Genomic DNA, 21,861 nt, shown 5'->3' on the forward strand with positions numbered 1-21,861 from the left:
GATGAGAAATAATCTGAGTAATGTTTTCATTGTTTAATTTACCTTTACAATTATTGTATAATCCAAACTTCTGTTTCAGACATGCATAGTTTATGGCCATCTATGGTGTCTATGAGCACTATAAATGACAATATAATAAGACAAAACATTGTGGAATAAGTAGCATCCTAAAAGTAATAATAATAAAACATTATTTTTGTTTAAAATAAAATGTTGACCCCCAAAATTGTACCAAAAATAAATTGAATCAACAATGGATATGTCACTAATTCTTCGAGTCTATTCAAAATTCTAGAAAGAAATGCATAAGCGGATTAATTAAGTTTATTCCAAATTATACCTCTTAATATCTTGGTGATACTTAATGCAATAGATGAGGCGTTTTTTTATACAACTCTGATAATCTTTGTCATAATATAATTCCAAATTTTCTATGTCGTGATCATATGAAATGTATAATATATAATTTCTTAAAATTCTAATTTGAAATATAATTTCTAAACAAAAATATAATAGTGGCAAACACTCAATAATACTTTCAAAAAACAAATGACAAAGGATTAAATAATATAGCCAAATCATGTAATTGACAACTTTTTTACCAAATATATTAAAATAATTTTTAATAAACCAGATAGCAAAATACATTTCTTCATTAGCCCCACTCAGTGGGGTGAAAAAGAATAACAATATTTGAGTCATGATTAACAACCAAATGGAAAGATGATTCGAGAATTTTCTAAGAAACTCAATGCGCTTTTGCGACTTTCTACTGAGTGTCACGATACTTCGACTTAACTTGCTTAAATTATTTACCAAATCCTTTTCCGAGTTGAAATAGAATTCGGAAATAAGGACCACAGCTAAACACTAAAATATATTTCATTAGTGTAGAATTAAAAGCGACAGAAATTATGCTTACATATAAAAAGCCAAAAGTGGTGGCTGCATATTTCATTAGATACTTAGTGGAGAATTCTTTTATGAAATATATAAAAGCTAAACAGAGTGCTACTATTTGCCCTAAATTAGAAATTTTTATAAAATGTCTTAGAATCTTGTAGCTGAGTCTATCAGTACTATTTGCCATAAAATAGAAACTTTAATACCTAGTCTTAAAATTTTGAAGCTGCCAATTGTTACTGTTAAAAACATCGGTACCTTCATTTTTATTTCTGAAAAAAATAAATAATACTTAATAATTTACACTTTAGATAAATTATTTTCAACTAATATTCTTTGATTCCATTGAAATGTAATATTTATGATTTCAGTCATTATGTTTAATTATCTATCACAATCGTTTACCAAAAGATTTTTTCAGCTATTTTATTTAATCATATTCATTATTAATTCAGTTAATAAAAACCTTAATGTATTTTATAACAATTATTATATGAAAATAAAAGTCAATGATTCATATTTTTTTTTGTACTTCCTATGATAATTACAAAACGTGAATAGTATTTGTTAAATGGACGCCATACGTACGTTTTTATTTATGTACAAATTTATTTTTAAATTAAAGTATGGAAATTACATAAAAGTAATCTTTAATTAGTAATAACTAAATAAAATTAAAAAATTACATTAATTGCAACTAAGTAACATAATAATAAACTTAGTATAATTAAAATTAAATATACTTTATAAATAATAGTGTAACGTCAAACAAAATTGAATTGGTTCTAATTAGGAGGGAATTTGGCCTAATTTGACGTCGAAGATATTTTTAATATTCTCTTTTGTACTTTTGCATTTTCATTATTTAATTTTTATTTCATTTTCTAATTTTAACCAAATATACTTCTAATTAAAGTATTACTCTTACTATTTTAAAGTGTTTTGGATACAGATTGAACGTAAATTCGTAAAAATGTAATCATTTCAGTATTTAATATTAATTACCTCATCATTAAATAAAATATTTATTATATTTTACATATATTTATAATATTTTACATATACGAAAACTATCGGAATGTATATTAATAATTATTACAATACAACTATCGTTTATCGGTGATTTCTGAAGATCATTTTAACTAGTTCTAACTGTATAATTTTAATAAGCATGTATACATTTATTTAATAAAACAAACTTAATAATCACATCAATTTAACATATCATATTTATATATTATGTGACATTTCTATTCATAAGACCACTTATTGCAGTAGCCATTGAATATAAATTTGTTGCAACCTATAATATAAAAGAGAAATAATCTGAGTAATATGTTTTCATCGTTTAAATTACCTTTACAATAAATGTATAATCCAGACTGACTGTGTCTGACATGCATAGTTTATGGCCATCTATGCAGTTCATTAAAAAAATGTGGAAAATTTGTTTATTCTCATTATTCCACATGAACCAAGGGCAATTTAGTGCTTCATCAAAGATCGCATTGGACTGCAAAACGTTCCAATAATTTTAGTTCATATTTCTATTTAATCTTACCTCATTGGCTAAAGCTTCTCCTAAAATTGACACTACTACGACCAGTGTAAATGATAACATTATAAGACAAAAAATTCTGGGATAAGTATCTTTTGTCATATCCTAAAAGTAATAATAATAAAACATTATTTTTGTTTAAATATTAGCCAGATTTACCGTGTACATATAAAATAAAATGCTGACCCCCAAAATTGTAGCAAAAATAAATTGAATTAACAGTGGATATCTTACTAATTCTTCCAATCCACTCAAAATTCTACAAAGAAATGCATAAGTGGATGAAGGAAGTTTATTCCAAATTATACCTTTTAATATCCTGGTGATAATTAATGCAATAGATGAGGCGTTTTTTTATACAACTCTGATAATCTTTGTCATAATATAATTCTAAATCTTCTATGTCATAATCATGTGATATATATAATATATAATTTCTTAAAATCCTAATTTGAAATATAATTTCTAAACAAAAATATAATAGTGGCAAACATTCAATAATACTTTCAAAAAACAAATGGCAAAGACTTAAATAATATAACAAAATCAAGTATTTGAGAACTTTTTTACCAAATATATTAAAATAATTTTTAATAAACCAGATAGCAAAATACATTTCTTCATTAGCCCCACTCAGTGGGGTGAAAAAGAATAACACTATTTGAGTCATGATTAACAACCAAATTGAAAGATGATTCGAGAATTTTCTAAGAAACTCAATGCGCTTTTGTGACTTTCTACTGAGTGTCACGATACTTCGACTTATCTTGCTTAAACTATTTACCAAATCCTTTTCCGAGTTGTAATAGAATTCAGAAATAAGTGCCACAGCTAAACACTAAAATATATTTCATCACTGAACAATTAAAAGGTGGCAGAAATATTGCTTACATATAAAAAGCCAAAAGTGGTGGCCGCATATTTCATTAGATATTTCGTGGAGAATTCTTTTATGAAGAATACAAAAGCTGAGCAAATCAGTATTATTTGCGATAAACTAGAAATTTGTAGAACAACTCTTAAAATCTTGCAGCTGCCAAGAGTTATTGTTAAAAATATCGGTACCTTCATTCTTATTTCTGAAAAAATTAAAATAATATTTAATAAAATAGTTTCAACTAAAATTCTTTGGGAATTTTTAATAATAATTCAAATTAGATTAACATACTATTGTAAATTAAAATTAGTGCGGACTCACCTGGATCATAAATAATAGTTTCGTAATCCATTTTAATGAATTGTAATTGTAAAAATCACTAAGAACTCAACTCTTTTACTATTTGTCTTCTATATATATTTACGATGTTATTAATTAAAATTTATTCAGATAATTACATTAAAAGACCATTGAAATGTAATATCTATGATTTTAGTCATTATGTTTAATTATCTATCATAATAGTTCAACACAAAATTTTTTTAGCAAATCCATTTACCCATTTTCAGAATTAATTTGTGTTAATAAAAAATATTAATATATATTTCATAACAATTATTATATGAAAATTAATATCTGAAAATAGTTATAAAGGTAAATAAAAGTCAATGATTCTTATTTTTTCTGTATTTCCTATGAAATTTACTAATCATTACAAAATGTGTCCAGAATTTGTTAAACAGATGCTATACATACGGTTTTTATTAATGTTCACATCTATTTCTAAATTAAAAAGTATATCGCTATGAAAAATTCACAAAAGTAATTAATTATGTGACATTTCTATTAATCAGACCATTTATTGCGGTAGCCATTGAATACAAATTCTTGGCAACCTATAATATACATTAGAAATAATCACAATAATATTTTTCAAATATTTTGTACATTACCTTTACAATAAATGTATAATCCAAACTGACTGTTTCAGACATACATAGTCTCTGACCATCTATACAGTTCATTAAAAAAATGTGGAATATTTGTTTATTCTCATTGTTCCACATGAACCAAGGGCAATTTACTGCTACATCAAAAATCGAATTGGACTACAACTCATTCCAGAAATTTTAATCCATATTAATATTTAATCTTACCTCATTAGCTAAAGCTTCTCCCAGAATAGATACTATGATAACCACTGTAAATGACAATATAACAAGACAAATAATTCTAGGATAAGTATCTTTTGTCATATCCTAAAAATAATTATAACAATAAAACATTATTTTTAATTACACTCTAACCAGAGTTACCGTGTACATATAAAATAAAATGCTGACCCCCAAAATTGTAGCAAAAACAAATTGAATCAACAGTGGATATCTCACTAAATCTTCCAATCCATTCAAAATTCTAAAAAGAAATGCATAAGTGGATGAATGAAGTTTATTATAAATTATACCTTTTAATATCCTGATGATACTGAATGCAATATATAAGGCGTTTTTTGATACAACTCTGATAATTTTTGTCATAATATAATTCTAAATCTTCTGTGTCACAATCAGATGAAATGTGTGATATATAATTTGTTAAAATCCTAATTTGAAATATAATTTCTAAACAAAAATATAGTAGTGGCAAACATTCAACAATACTTGCAAAAAACATATGATTGAGACTTATATAATATAGGATAATCAGGTATTTAACAATTTTTTCACCAAATATGTTAAAATAATTTTTAATAAACCATATGCCAAAATACATTTCATCATTAGCACCACTCAGTGGGGTGAAAAAGAATGCCACAATTTGACTCAATATTAACAACCAAATGGAAAGATAATTTGAGAATTTTCTAACAAGTTCAATGCGTTTTTGTGATTTTTTACTGAGTGTTTTGATACTCCGACTTATCTTGCATAGATTATTTACCAAATCCTTTTCCGAGTTGTAAAAGAACTCTGAAATAATAGCCACAGCTAAACACTAAAATATATTACATCAAGTTACAATTAAAAGGCTGTAGATATTATGCTTACGTATAAAAATCCAAAAGTGGTCGCGGCATATTTCATTAGAAACTTCGTAGAAAATTCTTTTATGAAATATATAAAAGCTAAACCGAGTGCTACTATTTGCCCTAAATTAGAAATTTTTATAAAATGTCTTAGAATCTTGTAGCTTCCAAGTGTTACTGTTAAAAATATCGGCACTTTCATTCTTATTTCTAAAAATAATACTTAATAGTTTATTCTTTATTTAACTAAATTTTTTTGGGGAATTTTAAATCTAATAATACAGACTTTTTGTAAACCAAAATTAGTGTTCACTCACCTGGATCATAAATAATAGTTTCATAATCCATTTTAATGAATTGTAATTGTAATGAAAAAAAGCTCTAAGAATCCAACTCTTTTACTATTTTTCTTCTATATATATTTACGATGTTATTAATTAAAATTTATTCAGATAATTACATTAGAGAAATCCTTGAATATGATTTTAGACATTATGTTCAATTAACTATCATAATCGTAGATCTTTTAACCAAATTTATTTAACCAGTTTGGTTATTAATTTAATTAGTAAAATACATTAATCTATAATTTATAACAATTGTTATATGAAAATTAATATCCGAAAATAGACATAATGGTAAATAAAAGTCAATGATTCTTATTTTTGCTGTATTTCTTATGAAATATACTAATTATTACAAAATGTGTCCAGAATTTGTTAAATAGATGCCATACATACAGTTTTTATTTATGTACACATTTATTTTTAAATTAAAAAGTATATCGCTATGAAAAATACACAAAAGTAATCTTTGATAATTAAATTTACAATTACTAATATCTAAATGAAATGTATATATTACATTAATTGCAACTAAGTAATATAATTACAAACTTAGTGCAACTAAAATTAAAAATATTTTATACGTAACAGTATAACGTCAAACAAAATTCACTTGCTCCTAATTTAATCTATCAACGGGGAGAATTTTAATTTGATAGAGAAGTTCACCATTTTCATTGCAAAAGTCCTTCATCATGTTATATTTGAACATTATATATTTGTCCTTCTCGAATCGTTGTGCGTCATCAGTTAAATGTACACAAGGTCCTCTCACCGTTACCGCTTCCTTAAGGGTATCTCCGTACATAATCGACAGGTCAAAAATATATTTCATAACTGTCCTTAACTTGTTCATTGAGTAAACACCAAACCTAACATTGCCCTTTTCTTCGTTTATGTCCAAAGAGCATCTGAAAATTTCGTCGTACACGCAGAAAAGGATATAATATTTTTTGCTTGTGTTTGTGTTAAAGTCCTTGCATTTAAACGTTTTGTGTTCTTCAAAGTATATGTTGGTTGCGTGTTCTTTCTTACAATGCAACACCAATTCCAATTTTCGTCCTTGCCACTTGCAATAATTGTTAAATCTTAAGGGACACTTCCTCGTCGAATATTCACAACCATCTTCGTGGGATTTGATTTGATGACCTTTAGCCTGATATCGACAACCATCGTCAGAAAATCGACAAGGAAAAGTCAGCTTGTTGTAAACTCTTTCCAGGACGAAACTTCTAGCTTCAGTTTTGGGAGCACGACATTCAGGACACCTTGATAACTTGTGAAAGCACTCCTCACAATACGAATGGCCCGTGGCACATTGTTTTATCGGCGGGTAGAGATAATTTAAACAAACTGGACAAACTAACTCAGTGAGGACTTCAGGACAAACATTTTCATATTCCTAGAAAGAATTAAACTGATATCAATATAACAGTTTTAAAATAAAAGCAAATTATTTAAATTTGTGTCGTATAAGAAACAACCTGTATATAATATACAACAAATTAAAAACTGAAAAGTTTGAATTAATGTAAAAAAATAGTTTGAACATGGTAAGATGCCTTGGAAAATTAAATTAAAATTAAAATAAATTTATTTATAAATGTCGAAAGACATGTTTAACTAAACCATAAGAATAGTCCAATAGTCTTCAAAAACAAATTCTGTATTAACCAACTCACATTTAATCTTCTCAATTGCTCCATTGTCATATAAATCACAGTCAAAGTTTGGTAAAAATAATTAAAAACAATAAAATAAACAGATACAATGAATTGACGGCACTGAAGCAATGTGCTTCAGAAATGCAATTGAAACATGGCGTGGAAAAAAACCAATAACAAAAACCACTTCATTGAACCTGGTTGAAAAAAGTAAAATTTCATTTCAAATTTATTTGCGCCATTAATCATTTAGATTATTGGTATGAGTGGTACAAAGAAAAACAATGTAAAATTACAAATATTTATTACCATCCTACAATTCACATAAGCATTAAACAATTCATATTATATAAAACATTAAATAAGTGAAATCGTGCAAAAAATTCATTAAAATAAACATTAACTAACATATTCAGTCTTCGAAATGGGTCTGTTCCTCGAATTCGTTCTCATACTTTCCGCGCAATCTTAAGTTCTTTGGATCGAAAGGACTCTTCAGGAACAAAGTTGCTGGGTATTTCTTGTTCCGAACTTCAATCTGGTAATTGCCACTTCTCAGGAACTCATTGGTTAACGTGGATCCTTTGGGGTGTTCTACGTAGCTGAAAATTAAAATTGAATTAAATCGACGTCATTTTCATAAATGTTTAATCTTTACCCAATGCCAATGCTGGTATCCAGACTGAAACCATACTCAGCCCTCCGGAGATATCCAACAATGTCGTCGTCCCTCCAAATGGTTTCCAAACCGTATAAAGGAACGTAATCGTCCAATGTAAGGAAAACGCGACGTTTCTTTACCCCTTCTTGCTTCAACTTTTCCACGTGTTGCTTTCCTAAGTATTGACCATCCTTCCTGCACACATGCTGTAGATTTGCTTCCACTGGATTATCGTCCATTCTCAGATCATGATGAAGGAGGTGGTAACCTAAATGTATGTTATTTTAGATTAGTTAATTTATAACTGGATTTACGTACCTTTTTCAGTGCTGAGTGATTCCAAGGCTCTAAATCCGGAGTGTTTCATGTCAAAACCACGTCCAGCCTCCATAACTTTGTTATAAATGGCGACACAAGACGCCAAAGGAATATGGATTTCATAACCTAGCTCGCCGATGTAACTAACTCTTAAAACGCGACATTTATGACCAGCGATTTTGATTATAATTGACATGCCATAAGGAATTGTCTCATCGGTTATGGGATATTCTGTGATCGACTGCAACAATTCTCCACTGAAAAATTAAAAAACAAATTTAACACTCAAGTGGCTAGTTTCAAGAATTTAGAACGTACCTCTTGGGTCCCTGCACTGATAAAATTCCAAGTCTCTCAGTGGTCTCCGAAATGACCGCTTTAAGATTCTTTTTGGCGATTTCCTTTCTGAAATGTGATACTGAATGGTATCCTGAGGCGCTTCCAGCTACTATATAGTAGCCCTTGCCCTTCAAGATGGGACCTACAAGAGTACCGCCTCCTTCTTGCAAAGGAGTAACCGTAACATCACTTTCAACGCCACCTTTAGAATTCAAGGCGCATGTGTACACAACTCGTCCAGGTTCTTTGTCGACGTCAGCTGTGAACAACCAATCCGCAGCCTCTTCGGCGTCTTTACCGGTCAAGTACATTTTAGTGTAGCAAGACAAATCGAAAAGAGCCACATTGTTTCTGGCAGCTAAGGCTTCATCTTTTATCTGTAAGAATTTTAAATTAGTCCCTTGAATACGGTGGAATATGTTATACTCACCAAATCGTGATGTTTGGAGAACTCGAAAGTGCAGTCTCCCACCAACTCCCTTTCATACCGTTTGTCCTTGTTATCAATATGATCGTAATAGCCGTACCAATCATAACCACGCACTGGAACTGTACGATCTTTAACGAAATATGATGGTCTCTCCCATCCACCCGCTTGCTCCATTACAGCACCAGCAGCAACCAACACCTAGAGTAACCATTATATTACTATTACAGTTCATTAATTAAGGAAATAAAAATGTTTATTACCTCATGGAAGGCATCGATTCTGTGGTTCCTGCCGGCAAGAGGCTGATCGTGCGGATAAACGATGCTGTAGGTCTTCGCATAACACTCATGACTAGTCTCTATGACCCAAGCGGTGTCTTGTCTTTGCATTGGGGTAAACCTTCGAATGTCATAATTGTGCATGGATAGCGTGGGACGACCTTTTACCACCCATTCAGCCATCTGTTCTCCAACTCCTCCGCTTAACTGAATACCCAGAGAATTGAAACCACACGCATGATATAAACCTATAATAGAAATTGAAATTTTAGGTGTAAATGTAATATTCAACTGTGCTGAAATTTACCAAACAATTTAGGGTCTTCACCCAAAAGGGGTTTGTGATCAGGTGTGAAGGATTCTGGACCACAGACATCGGATTTGATACCTGCTTTTTCAAAGCTTGGACAGAGTTCAACGGCATGCTTCCAATGGACATCGAATATGGACTTATCCAGTTCATAAAGACCAAAGTGGAAATCATCAGCAATCTATAGACAAAATCTTGTAATGTACATTTAAGAATAAGCATGAATCCTAAATACCTCTTTGATTAGTTCCGGATTGTTCTCGTATCCGCCGAAAAGCACGGAATCTCCCTGAGGTCTGAGGTACAGTCCCCCGTCGTGGTCTCTGATGCAGGGAATGCCCTTCACTTCCGGAATACTTCCGGTCAGCACGTAGGCATGTTTCATTGGTGCCAGAGGAAGTGGAACACCAGCCAATTCGGCAATGTTCTTAGCCCAGCCTCCAGTTGCGTTTACAACGCATCCTGTTTTGATGTTACCCCATGTCGTTTCGACACCTGTAATCTTTTGGCTATAGGAATAATCTTCTTTGAAAATGTTCGTCACCTCGCAGTTTTCTAATATCTAAAAATCATTTTATGAGCTCGTTTAATTTGTCTGAATTTGTTTTATACGACATACTTGGCCATGTCCGTGGATTTTGGCTCCTTTGGCTAAAGCCGAACAATACATGGTGGGATCAACGTAACCATCGCTTGGTGAATACAGGGCACCAATAAACGACTTTGGATTTAAAATAGGTGCAAGCTTAGCCGCCTCTGAAGGCGATATTAGTCTGCTTTCTACATCGAAGAAATGACCCAGAGTGTGCAGTCTCTTGTATTCTTCCAACCGTTCCTACAAAAACTTCATAAAGATTTCATTTCCTAAGCCATGAAAATACTTACATCCGTTCTAGCGATAAAAATTCCTCCGTTATTAATCCAGCCTGGATCTAAACCAGTTTCAGTTTTCAAAGTTTTAAACAAATTTCTGGTGGCTTGTAAGATTTGTATGTCTATGTCGTTGGGTCTTAGAGACCACACGAGACCGCCGGTGTGCCATGTCGTGCCGCTTGTTAATTTATTCTTCTCAACCAATACTGCATTCACACCTCTTTTAGATAAATGATACAAAATGCTACATCCTATTACTCCTCCACCTGTCACAAAAAAAAAGTTCAAATACAGTTTCAAAATGATAATACTAAAATTTTTTGTGCTTAATAAAAAATTAATTGATAATATCTTTGAGAATTTTGAAAGTCAATCAAAATGTATTCAAAACAAAATTAACATTTTAAAAACAGAATATCTGCATGACTAGTATTCAACTGTGACGTATTTAATCAATTGATTAATCGTAATGAGACAATTAATAGCCAACGAACTACAAAACTTCCATCATTTGACAATTATTTAGAATATACATAAAACTGCTTCTTTGATTCCCAAAAAAATAATTAATAAATGTCATTAGCATTGGCATATTTAATTAAATTTCCTATATCGATTACTTCTTCATAAATACGTTAATAATTAGATACAAAGTTCAAGTGTTCAATTATAATTGTGGTATTATAAAAAGGATATTTCCGATACACGTATTGTATATTAAATATGAATTTCGGCACAAGAAAGATGTACCTGGGTTTGTGATAAATAACAATATAGCACATGTTTTTATCACGTGTAAAAATATTTGTTCAATTAGTAATATGAATAAATTTGTGTCTGATTAATTGACGTATGATATCGCCTTTAATAGAGAGCAAGGAAGGTAAATAAAAAAATTAGTAAGGCAATAAAAACACAAATTCTATATTTTATTGGTTTTTAAATCGTTGAATTGTTTTATGAATTTAGTTGGAATATATAAATATTCTAATATGAATATAATGTTGACGAAACTGCAAGTGCACTGTAAAATTTAATCAGTTCTAAAACAGTAAATATAAAAATTATTCAGTGGTTGTTATCTCATTGTACTTTACACTATCTGAAATTCACCGATTAAATGTTAGCTAAAATAGCCGTAAACTTAATTAAATTTTACGAACGTGAACATGAAAAATACCATTATTTTATTGAATTTTTACGAACTGAATCACAGATTGTGTATAAATATTATTCACTTACCAACAATAACAACATCGGCAGATTTGGGCAAACCAGTGTCCGAACTAAATTTTCTGTCCAAGTGGTTTTTCAAAATACTCGCGGATTTTTTCCTGAGACCACTTGCACTGGCTGACCTTAACATTGTTATATTATTATGGGCAAACCGATTTGTTTACTTCATTTATATGAAGCACATACGTCCACACAAAATGCTCTTCTACAACTGATAAATTAAATGTTATTAAAGTCGTTATTCTATCAAAACAACTCTGACCCCGAACCGATTTGTTACAATAATCACGTATCAGCCAATGGTTTCGCTTTGAGAAGGGCCTCGCTAAATGCACCGTTGATATGTAAATGTGTAACCTTTCTTCGCGATGTTCATCGAGGATTATATAGTTTAAGCTTTAAACGATGCCGTGTCTCACACAAATTCGACCGTAACTCAATACTGCAACTGCATATCAGACAAATATGCCAATGTTTATAATTGTTCGGTTGATTTGCACTTATGAACCTTTCCAACATATGTATGTGGCGTCTGGGTGCAATCAAAGGTCCCATTTCTCTCTTATGGCTTTATGAATACCGCGTATTTTTCAAAAAATATAATGAAACCATAATGTTTTCTAAAAATTACACTTTATCCTGGTATAATTTTTTTATAATTTATGATCCCATTTAAATTTTATTTTTTAAAAATATTATTTATTTACTTAAAAGAATAGAATGGAGGGTATAAAAACGTATGAGTTTATTAATTATATTTATCATTAAAACGTGTAATATCTGGTATTGTTTATTTGAACATTTAAAAAAGTTATAAATGTTCGATAAGTATGAAATATTACATATAACTTGTTATTGTATTTATTTTTAACGCACGTTCGGTTAAAATTAAATTTGTAAGTGGCCAATTATTAAGCGTAATTTAAAGTAAATTTACAGGCAGAATACACTTCGAATTAAATCAATTAAATAATGTATTTATATAATTTTGATTCCAGATATTCGTTAACTTGCTTGAACAATATTGACTCTGATGTGGTTCTACTTTTATTGATAAGCTAGTACTATTAAAAGTACATAGGTCACTACTACCGGACAATTAAGATGTTATTTCAATTTAATAATATACATTTGTATAATTTTTATTATTCTATAGTAGAATTAGAGAATTAAGTATTATAATTTTATTATAATATATAACTTCTGAAACATGAACATAATATATAAAGTAATAACAAAATAAAAAATATGCCAAAACTTTAACAATATTATCGATGAAGATACGCCAATTTCTTGTTGTTAATTAATAAGAGGTGGAGGTCAGTTTGATGTAACAAAAATTATTAATAAATTTAAGATTTTGTTTTGCACTTGTTTATTAGAAAGACAATTAAATAAACACAAAGTCATTTTAATAAATAAATTTTCTTATCAAATATGTGTTCTTTGACCTCAACTAAATATTTATGTATATTTAAAATATTCGTAAATATATATTCATTATATACCAGTTTTAAATTATCTATACCTTAGTTTCAGAAAATTAGTGCTCTATTATAATAAGATTTTAATTAATTTAGGTGAAAACAAAGACAACTAAAATTACTCACAGTATCATGTATTTTCATGATATAATATTTTAATATTCTAATTCTATTAGATATACATATCTTTTAAAAAATAATCATAATTTTGATTAAATATGCATAATACATAATTATTTTTCTTGTATGTTTTGATTTCAAATATTTAGAATTATATAAGAAAAATAATCACTTTTAAAATAAAATTAAAAATAATCACTAATAATAAGATTTTAAATATAAATATATGGACCCTTTTTGAAGACAAAAAACTCATTTCGTAATATCCAATCACGTATTTTGCGTGTCTTATCTCAATATTTTTGTGAAATACGTCAAGTACTTGTAAAGGTCAGTTTGATTTAACCAAAATAATATAAAATATTAATAGTATGTTTTGTAATATAATTAGATATTTATTTGTTAGAGATAGTAATAAAACAGATGTACATAATGAATATTGACAATTTCGAAAGTTAATTGAATATTAATTTATTGGGGTAATAAAAACGTTAAATACAATGCACAAAAAATATTAATTAGTGATTAATTAATGTATATTAATTCTATTTTCATTATCATATATTTTTTATAATGCCAAAAAGTCATGACTTGCTTCTCTTATATATGACTACAATTAATAAAATGACTATGCATTAGCCATTATTAACTATATTTTTAGAATAAAAACAGTGAATAAAACACTACAAAAATATACAGTCTCTATACGAAAAATGATGCATTTGAAATGCAGTAACATTTAGTAATATGCATATAAGATTTAGCGAGTCTTATCTTAACATATTTGACGAATGCGTCAAATACTGGTAAAGGTCAGTCTGATTTGGAAAAAAATAAAACGTTAATAACAAATTTGGTAATCTTAATAAATATTTGTTTGTTAGAAATAGAATATAAACATTGAGTTTTGACAACTTCATTAAATTAATGATATATTTTTTAAGCAATATAAATTTTGATATGAAACTAGGAATAGAACAAACAATTAAATACAATTAATTATTATCCTAAGATTATTATTTTTATTTTCTGAAAAATATATAACGAATAATATTTCTATATCCCTTTCTATCATAATTTTATGGATTTTTAAAATTTCATCTATTATATAAGACTAAAAGTACATAATAAGCCCTTACTTGTTTTTCTTGTATATTATTATATTTAGTTATTACAGTTATATAGTAGTATTGAGTTGAAATTTAATGTTTGATCAAATATATATTTTTAAATTAATGAATTATATTGACCAAATTCATTTTGAGCGAGCTTAATCTTAACATTTTTGTTGAGTGCGTCAAGTAGTTTAGTAATCGCATTAGATATTTGTTTGTTAGATATATAAATAGTAAACATAAACTTTGATAGAGCGACCATCTTTTGACTTCTTTGATTAACAAAAAAATACTTTTTAAATAGATTTGTATCAGCAAATTTAATTTTATGTATTATTTCACCACACCACTCAATTATAATCTTTGTGAATTGACATTATTTAGGGGAAAGGTTACAAAAACAGCATATTAAAAACAATATTTATTCATATTCTCTAAAACTACTTTACTTATAAAACAGTCAGATCTCCATGAACCTTAAAAATACTGATTTATGTACTTTGGAAGAATATAACTTCATCGGCCGCAATCGCAGTTGTTGCCTTTGGTTTGCCATCATCAGTTCTTATTTCACCATAAGTTATCCTACCAGTCACATGGACCCTTTGTCCTTTTTTCAAATAATTTAAAATTGTTTCCCTTAGGCCCGGCTTGAAGCACACTACTCTGTGCCATTCTGTACGTTGTAAGAACTCACCGGATTCGTATCGATAATTTGAATGTGTGGCCAGAGAAAACACAGCAACTGGATGGTCATCGGTACCTTTTCTTTGGGGATCTGCTCCTACCCTACCCAACAGTTGCACGCTGTTTATTGCTAAAATTAGTAACCATTTATAATTATTCGAGAACGTTGTAACAAACTAACTTTTTTCCATTCGAGCGGGTTCTTGTGTTGAACTTGTTGTCGAACCCAGTCTTACGAGACTTTGACAGGCAATTTGTCTTGCTTCATTGTGAAGGAGTCTCAGCTAAAAAGCACAAGCTTAAATATACTATTACGCTAAATTGTGTATATAAAAACCTTAGATGAAAGCATTTTGTTATCATGGAATCACGTTCAAAAAACCGAATTGTAGGTTAGGTCACTGGTATACCAACCACGAAACTTCGGAGCATCCAAAATTTTAAAGTTAAACAATTATCAAATTGTTCCTGTAACAATCACTTGGACTCAATTGTTTCAAATTTCACTTGTTATTTAAAATAATAATATAACAATAAAATTTGTTCTTAATAAAGAAGGGTTCTGTAATTTTATACAGGTCTATAGTCAATATATTTGTATTTCTGTCATATTATTTTTCCATTGAAAAATGAAATTTAGTCAACATTGAAAATGGGAAACAGCAGTAGCCAAATCCATGATATTTTGCCACCAATAGTTTCAAATATTTTATGTGAGGAACCCGTGAATACTCTAATTTCAGATGAGATACGTGGTCTGACTTATGAAAAGTTTTTAACAATAATGGGAGAATTAAATCGCTTGTAATAACATTCTCATAGTATCCATTTGAAAATCTAATCACTACTTTTATAGGTCCAAACAATGCCTGGATTCAAATGGAAAACAACTAGTCTTTGCTGTGAAAAAGGATACAGACTCAACAATCCTTTGGAAAGCCACTGTACAGATTGCATGCGTGAAAATTGATCCAGAGACGCAAGAAATAGAAACTTACAGGCTAATTAACCTGGCTCAATTTCTGAAAATTTTCAAAACATTAAAATGTCAAAGCAATGCTGCAGAACATAGGTAACTTAATATACTAAGTGTTATTGTATTGGATAATGTTTCAGCTTGTTTTAGTAAAAATGATATGAGCATGTCCACTTTAATTCAAAGATTGGACAGTTCTAGTTCAGCTGAAAGTACAAATGAATGTTGTATATGTTTTGAAAGACAAAAGGAAGTTACTTTGCCTTGTGCTCACAGTTATTGTCACAAATGTATTGAGGAATGGTAAGAAAAATATTTTTGTAACTAACATAAGGGTTTAACTGAAAAATAAATTTATTTTGTTTTACTTTTCTATCATTGTAATTAAAAATAGTTCAAATATTTTATTGACTATGTGTGTAAAACATTAAGTTGTAAATTTATTTCATTTTCTAGGAACGAATGTCATGATACTTGTCCAATATGTCGCGAAATATTGGAGAGTCCCGACGACACTTGGGTGATGTCAGAAGTACCAAAAGCTGAAGAGATCTGCAAAGAAATTCGTGAAAATTTGACTGAGTTAACTGAAGAAAGAACTAGTTGCAATCCATCATAAAATATTGGCACATTCCTGCACTATGATTTTTTGGTATTTATATTGCATTTATATACTTATATGATGTTATAATATTGTGTATATACTGTAGTTATGTATTTTAATAATGTTTTAGACTACCCCAAAAGGGATTAAAAAATTTGAGCCGACAATTAAATTTAGTCAAATATTCCTATGTCAGTATTTGTAATTAGGCTGTGAAATTGTTTATGAATGTTTGTAATTTTTCTTTGTTTTACATTAAAATTCCTACTCAAATAATTTAGGTGTTTAATAATTACACAATTTATTGTAATTTATCATGTTAATCTTATAAATTATTAATAAATTTCCATAAATTATTTCTCTCAGGTTTAAACCACTTAATTGATGATTAATATTAATTATAAAATAATCAAGTTTTTGTTGGTTTTAATAAATCAATAGTTTTCCTAATATGTAAGAAGCACAATATAAATTAAAATTTGCATATATAACTTATTAACATGGAAACTGGGTTGCCTAATAGTGCATAGTATACATCTGCCATCTAATCAAAAATGTTGGCAGTGTCACTTAATGAAAAAATTATATTAAAAATGTTTCGGAAATACAGTTTTGAAATTAATCCGATATGATGACGTTCGAAATAAACAAAGAAATGGAATTAGAAAATATTTATTTCAGAACCAGCTCAGAAAATTTAGAAACAACACGACGTAAATAAGCTTTTTTAAATGAAGATGTCATCAACATTAATTTCAAATTATTCTCAAGTTATTCTTAAGTAATTCATTGTAATTTATGGAATAAATATCATGCAAAAACCCCTGAATGAATTATGTGATTAATAATTATATTTTCTACCCTACGATAAGATAACCTCCACATTTTGACATTTCTACTGGAAGCATTGCGAGCATCTGTACTTAGTATTATTTTCCAGATTATTTTATTTTAAAAAACAACGAAAGTACTTCAAAAAATGTCCAGAAATGCTATTTCGGTAACATTTCTATTATCAAAATAATAACAAACAGTTTATAAAATTATTTTCAGCGGGAAGAAATAGCCAAGCAGTTTCTGTTGCCAGAGAGGCAATCTAAAATTGATACACTTCTAAAGCAAGATGGCCAAGCCTACTGTTTTTGCAGATCATCAGATAGTTCCAGATTTATGATAGCTTGCGACGCCTGTGAAGAATGGTAACAGCCACCTATTTTAAAAAGTGACATATTTCAAATAATTTGTTTGTACTAGGTACCATGGCGACTGCGTGGAAATATCTGAGAAAAAGGCCAAACTTATTACACAGTACTTTTGCTTCCGATGCCAGGAAGAAGATCCTACTCTTGTAACAAGGTGGAGGAACAAAAGAGATGATGGTGACAGGACCGAGAGGACAGAAAAACAAACAAACAATGAAGAGAATAAAGAGAAATCGAGAAAACGCAAAGAAAGAAGTGAGAACAAAAACGATAAAAAGGTAAAAAAATGTGGAGAATGTGTGGGATGTTACAAAACTGAGGACTGTGGCAGATGTGATGTTTGTACTAGAAAAAATAAACATAATTCTTCTAGACAAAAGGAAAGGTGCAAACAGAGAATCTGTGTCAATTTTGGAGGGTATGTGAACTTATTGGCATTTAAACTAATATTAAGATTGTTTATTTTAAGGAGTCGGAGAAAAAGGAAAGATTCAAGTGATGATGAACAGTCATATAATGCTCATTTAAAGACAGATTATCCCAGGCAATGTTATGGTTTAAAATGTGTGAAATGTGCCAGGTATGGGTCAAAATATTGTTCTGATGAGTGTGGACTGGAACTAGCCAGAACTAGAATTCTTCAAGTGCTACCACAGAGATTGCAAGAATGGTCTTTGGGTCCTTCAATTGTTGAGGAACATAATATAAAAGGTAGTTTTTAATAAAAATATTTATTTTATTTAATTCAGTATAATGGATTAAATTATATTGAATTGCAGCTTTGGATCAAGTGCGAAAACAACAGTCAGAAGTAAAGCAAATTCTACAAGAACTAGACAAACATCATAGAGAACTGGATGCAATAGTTGACAGAGCCAAAAACGCGGTGATCGATCCGAATCAAGTAAACGATAACGAAGATGAGGGAGAAATGTCTATGTACTGTATAACTTGCGGCCACGAAATACACTCAAGAACTGCAATTAAACATATGGAAAAGTGCTTTAATAAGTATGAGTCACAGGCTTCCTTTGGATCAATATTCAAAACAAGAATTGAGGGCAATAATATGTTCTGTGATTTCTATAATAGTGTAAATAAAACTTATTGCAAGAGATTAAGAGTTTTGTGTCCAGAGCACTGTAAAGACCCAAAAATTAGTGACACTGAAGTATGTGGGTGTCCGTTGGTTACTAATGTGTTTTCCACAACAGGAGAGTTTTGTAGAGCCCCAAAGAAATCTTGTACAAAACATTATGTGTGGGAGAAACTAAGAAGAGCAGAAGTAAGTTTTGATTTATTTTATTATATAATTTACTAAATGTGTTACATATTACAGATTGACTTAGAAAGAATGAGACAGTGGTTGAAATTAGATGAGCTTTTGGAAAAAGAAAGACAGTTAAGAACTAGTATGGCATCTAGAGCTGGAGTTTTGGCATTGATGTTACACTCAACCTACAACCACGAAGTGATGGAAAAATATACTAAAATGAATCAGGAACAAGCTGCCATGCAAGCAATGCAAGAACAACTAAATCATCAGTGAATTTATATCATTCAATTGTTAACTTGAACTAAAATTGCTTTGTAATACTTTAATAATAAAAGGTTTTTAATTTTTTATCATATGTTTATAATTATATTTATTTGTATAATTCAGCTCAAATTATATACTACTCTATAATTAAAGTTTTTATTAAAATTACTTTATATACATTTTAGTATAAAATTTTAAAAACAATATTCGATTTTAAATGAAAAGTTGGGTATGTATGTGTGTGTATACAAACGACGTTTATTTCACATAAAAATATACAAATAAATTTTACTTGCAACAAAATTAATCTATATTCATATCACAAAAAGATTCATTTTATAAATGTATATAAATAACATAGGTATTAGATATCTTGAACATAAATAGAAGATTTGTTATCTCCTTTTCTTCATCATTAGCCTTTTCCTTTTCTTCTCCTCCTCCTCCTTTCTCATGTCTTCCAAATCTTCCATAATACCAATTTTTTTACTTATGGCTTCCTCTTTCATCTGTTGAGCCCATGAAGATTCCATATCATCAACATCATCCTCACAGTCCCGGTATCTTGATTTATCATAACCAAATATTTCACTGATATATTTTGAGTAATCATTTCCTTCCTCTGGTCCATCATCAATAAAGTCATCCATCTCACTATCATATTCACTATCATCATCATCCAGAATTCTTCTGGGATTTGGATGTGGTCTTTTCTTTGTTGGAAATCTGGACATATCTGGTGGTGGTATGTGATGTTTTGGTTTAATATCCCTTGGTGGGGCCTGTTTTTGCTTCATAGCATTCTTCGGTCGAAGATCATTTGGTGGGAATTGCTTAGGCTTCAAGTCAGAAGGTGGTTTTCTCTTCAAATCACTTGGTTCAATTTGCTTCCTTGCCATATCTCGCCCAGGTTCTTTTGAAGATGCAAGTTTTGGCCTGGAGTCTTTCATCAGCTGTTCTTTCCTTTTATCAAAGTGTTTTTCTTGACTACCATTCAAGCTGGTAGATTTAACTGGCACCTTGGCAGAACTATGTGTAGGTTTATTTACAGTTGGTCCTTTATCACTAGATTTAGTTAAGGCATTCATTAATTTACTAGAGGAATTGGCACTTGTAGTTGAGTTCATAGATTTCTTAGAGTCATCTCTTGAGCCATTTAACTTAGGAATTTTATCAGACAAACTCTTCATGACTGGTTTCTCTTCAAGCCTAGGCTTTTTTGCATTCAATTTTGCCTCTTTTTCTCTCATTTCTTTCCTTTCCCGGTACTGCCTCTCTAGCTCCTGTTCCCTTTTTTGTTTCTTGGTAAATAATTTTTCCTCTTCTTTAGTTTTCTGCTCTATAACAATTGGTTCATACTGTTTCTTTTCAGCAATTTTCAACAAATCAGCAAAGTTCATTGGTGGGGGAGCGGCAGGTCTGGGCTTTGGCTTAGGCTTGTCAGTTTTCTCAGGCTCATACTTGTCATAAATTTCTTCTTCACCATTCTCTTTATGTTTTCTTTTTCTTTTGTGTGGCATCATTGCTTCTTCACGTTCCTTTTCTAAAGCAGCCCTAACTCTATCTTTAGTACCCTTTAAATTTGTGTCTACTTTTTTTTTCGTGAAATCATATTTCTTTTCATCTGGCATCTTATTATATTTCTCCATCATTTTGTTGTAGAAAGCTGATGCTTCTTGCGACACATACCCATAGTCGTCCTCATCAGGTTGACTTGGTCCTGCTAATGTGACCGCCGTATTATCATCATCTACAGCATCTTGTATAACAGATTGGTTTGCAGATTTTGTACGTTTTAACATGACATTGACTCTGCGCGTTGCCTTTTTATCTTGTGCTCTCAATGCCAATAATTCCTCTTTCTTCCTTTGGGCCTCCAATTGTTTTTGTTTCTCTTCCTGTTCTTTCCTTTCCAAAAACTTTTTAACATTCACCGACAACTCCTTCGATCTTTGCTCCTTCTTAGGAGGCTCAAATTTCGTACTGTAGTACTTGATCTGAAATAGGACAACAGTAAATAGCTGTTCTAGAATTTCTACAGTTAATTACATACCTCCTTCTTTTGTGTTTTGTCATTTCGTTGGGCTTTGTGAAGCAACGTGCCGAAATCCATATTGGTAAGCTTCAATCAGATCAATTTGGGGCGCCTATCTTAAAAAAACCAAGTTTATGTTAGACGACTATTAGATTCCAGCTGTACATATCGCCATTTTTAATGTGAATGACATTTCTAGTGATTTCATGCAACGGAGCATGCGCGTTTGTTCAGTGACATGCCGGATTAAATTTAATTTATAGAGATAGAACTATTTCGTT

The 21,861-nt window shown here is 29.9% G+C and overlaps 6 protein-coding genes across 7 annotated transcripts; 2 read left to right on the forward strand and 4 right to left on the reverse strand.

Annotated features, from left to right (window-relative positions):
• Nucleotides 1-6,020: 6,020 nt before the first annotated feature.
• Nucleotides 6,021-7,531, reverse strand: LOC109597692 (E3 ubiquitin-protein ligase siah-1). Its single transcript, XM_020013441.2, has 2 exons — nt 7,391-7,531; nt 6,021-7,110 (listed from the first exon to the last, which is right to left on the reverse strand). The coding sequence occupies exons 1-2, from the start codon at nt 7,418-7,420 to the stop codon at nt 6,328-6,330; spliced, it is 813 nt and encodes a 270-aa protein (XP_019869000.1). The 5' UTR covers nt 7,421-7,531; the 3' UTR covers nt 6,021-6,327.
• A 128-nt stretch (nt 7,532-7,659) lies between these two features.
• Nucleotides 7,660-12,218, reverse strand: LOC109597723 (sarcosine dehydrogenase, mitochondrial). The gene is made up of 11 exons (XM_020013477.2): nt 11,824-12,218; nt 10,594-10,847; nt 10,328-10,543; nt 9,944-10,270; nt 9,706-9,889; nt 9,381-9,646; nt 9,121-9,318; nt 8,670-9,067; nt 8,352-8,608; nt 8,031-8,301; nt 7,660-7,974 (listed from the first exon to the last, which is right to left on the reverse strand). Exons 1-11 carry the CDS (start codon nt 11,945-11,947, stop codon nt 7,785-7,787), a joined length of 2,685 nt encoding a protein of 894 aa, XP_019869036.2. The 5' UTR covers nt 11,948-12,218; the 3' UTR covers nt 7,660-7,784.
• Nucleotides 12,219-14,944: 2,726 nt separating this feature from the next.
• On the reverse strand, nt 14,945-15,715 carry LOC109597682 (single-stranded DNA-binding protein, mitochondrial). The gene is made up of 3 exons (XM_020013432.2): nt 15,561-15,715; nt 15,405-15,507; nt 14,945-15,353 (listed from the first exon to the last, which is right to left on the reverse strand). The coding sequence occupies exons 1-3, from the start codon at nt 15,573-15,575 to the stop codon at nt 15,028-15,030; spliced, it is 444 nt and encodes a 147-aa protein (XP_019868991.1). The 5' UTR covers nt 15,576-15,715; the 3' UTR covers nt 14,945-15,027.
• A 43-nt stretch (nt 15,716-15,758) lies between these two features.
• LOC109597681 (RING finger protein 141) lies at nt 15,759-17,079 on the forward strand. The gene is made up of 4 exons (XM_020013429.2): nt 15,759-16,027; nt 16,080-16,295; nt 16,350-16,502; nt 16,656-17,079. The coding sequence occupies exons 1-4, from the start codon at nt 15,876-15,878 to the stop codon at nt 16,816-16,818; spliced, it is 684 nt and encodes a 227-aa protein (XP_019868988.1). The 5' UTR covers nt 15,759-15,875; the 3' UTR covers nt 16,819-17,079.
• A 290-nt stretch (nt 17,080-17,369) lies between these two features.
• LOC109597680 (CXXC-type zinc finger protein 1) lies at nt 17,370-19,629 on the forward strand. Of its 2 annotated transcripts, XM_049969421.1 has the most exons (6): nt 17,371-17,803; nt 17,857-18,002; nt 18,058-18,423; nt 18,475-18,716; nt 18,785-19,290; nt 19,345-19,629. In XM_049969421.1, the coding sequence occupies exons 1-6, from the start codon at nt 17,783-17,785 to the stop codon at nt 19,552-19,554; spliced, it is 1,491 nt and encodes a 496-aa protein (XP_049825378.1). In that variant the 5' UTR covers nt 17,371-17,782; the 3' UTR covers nt 19,555-19,629. The 2 variants fall into 2 exon arrangements, with proteins under 2 accessions (XP_019868987.2, XP_049825378.1); XM_020013428.2 differs by having other exon boundaries at nt 17,370-17,803; nt 18,058-18,716.
• Nucleotides 19,630-19,777: 148 nt separating this feature from the next.
• On the reverse strand, nt 19,778-21,772 carry LOC109597679 (protein SPT2 homolog). The gene is made up of 2 exons (XM_049969420.1): nt 21,599-21,772; nt 19,778-21,542 (listed from the first exon to the last, which is right to left on the reverse strand). Exons 1-2 carry the CDS (start codon nt 21,656-21,658, stop codon nt 19,941-19,943), a joined length of 1,662 nt encoding a protein of 553 aa, XP_049825377.1. The 5' UTR covers nt 21,659-21,772; the 3' UTR covers nt 19,778-19,940.
• Between the last annotated feature and the right edge of the window lie 89 nt (nt 21,773-21,861).

Source organism: Aethina tumida, chromosome 7 (assembly GCF_024364675.1).
Source record: "Aethina tumida isolate Nest 87 chromosome 7, icAetTumi1.1, whole genome shotgun sequence".
Taxonomy (NCBI): domain Eukaryota; kingdom Metazoa; phylum Arthropoda; class Insecta; order Coleoptera; family Nitidulidae; genus Aethina; species Aethina tumida.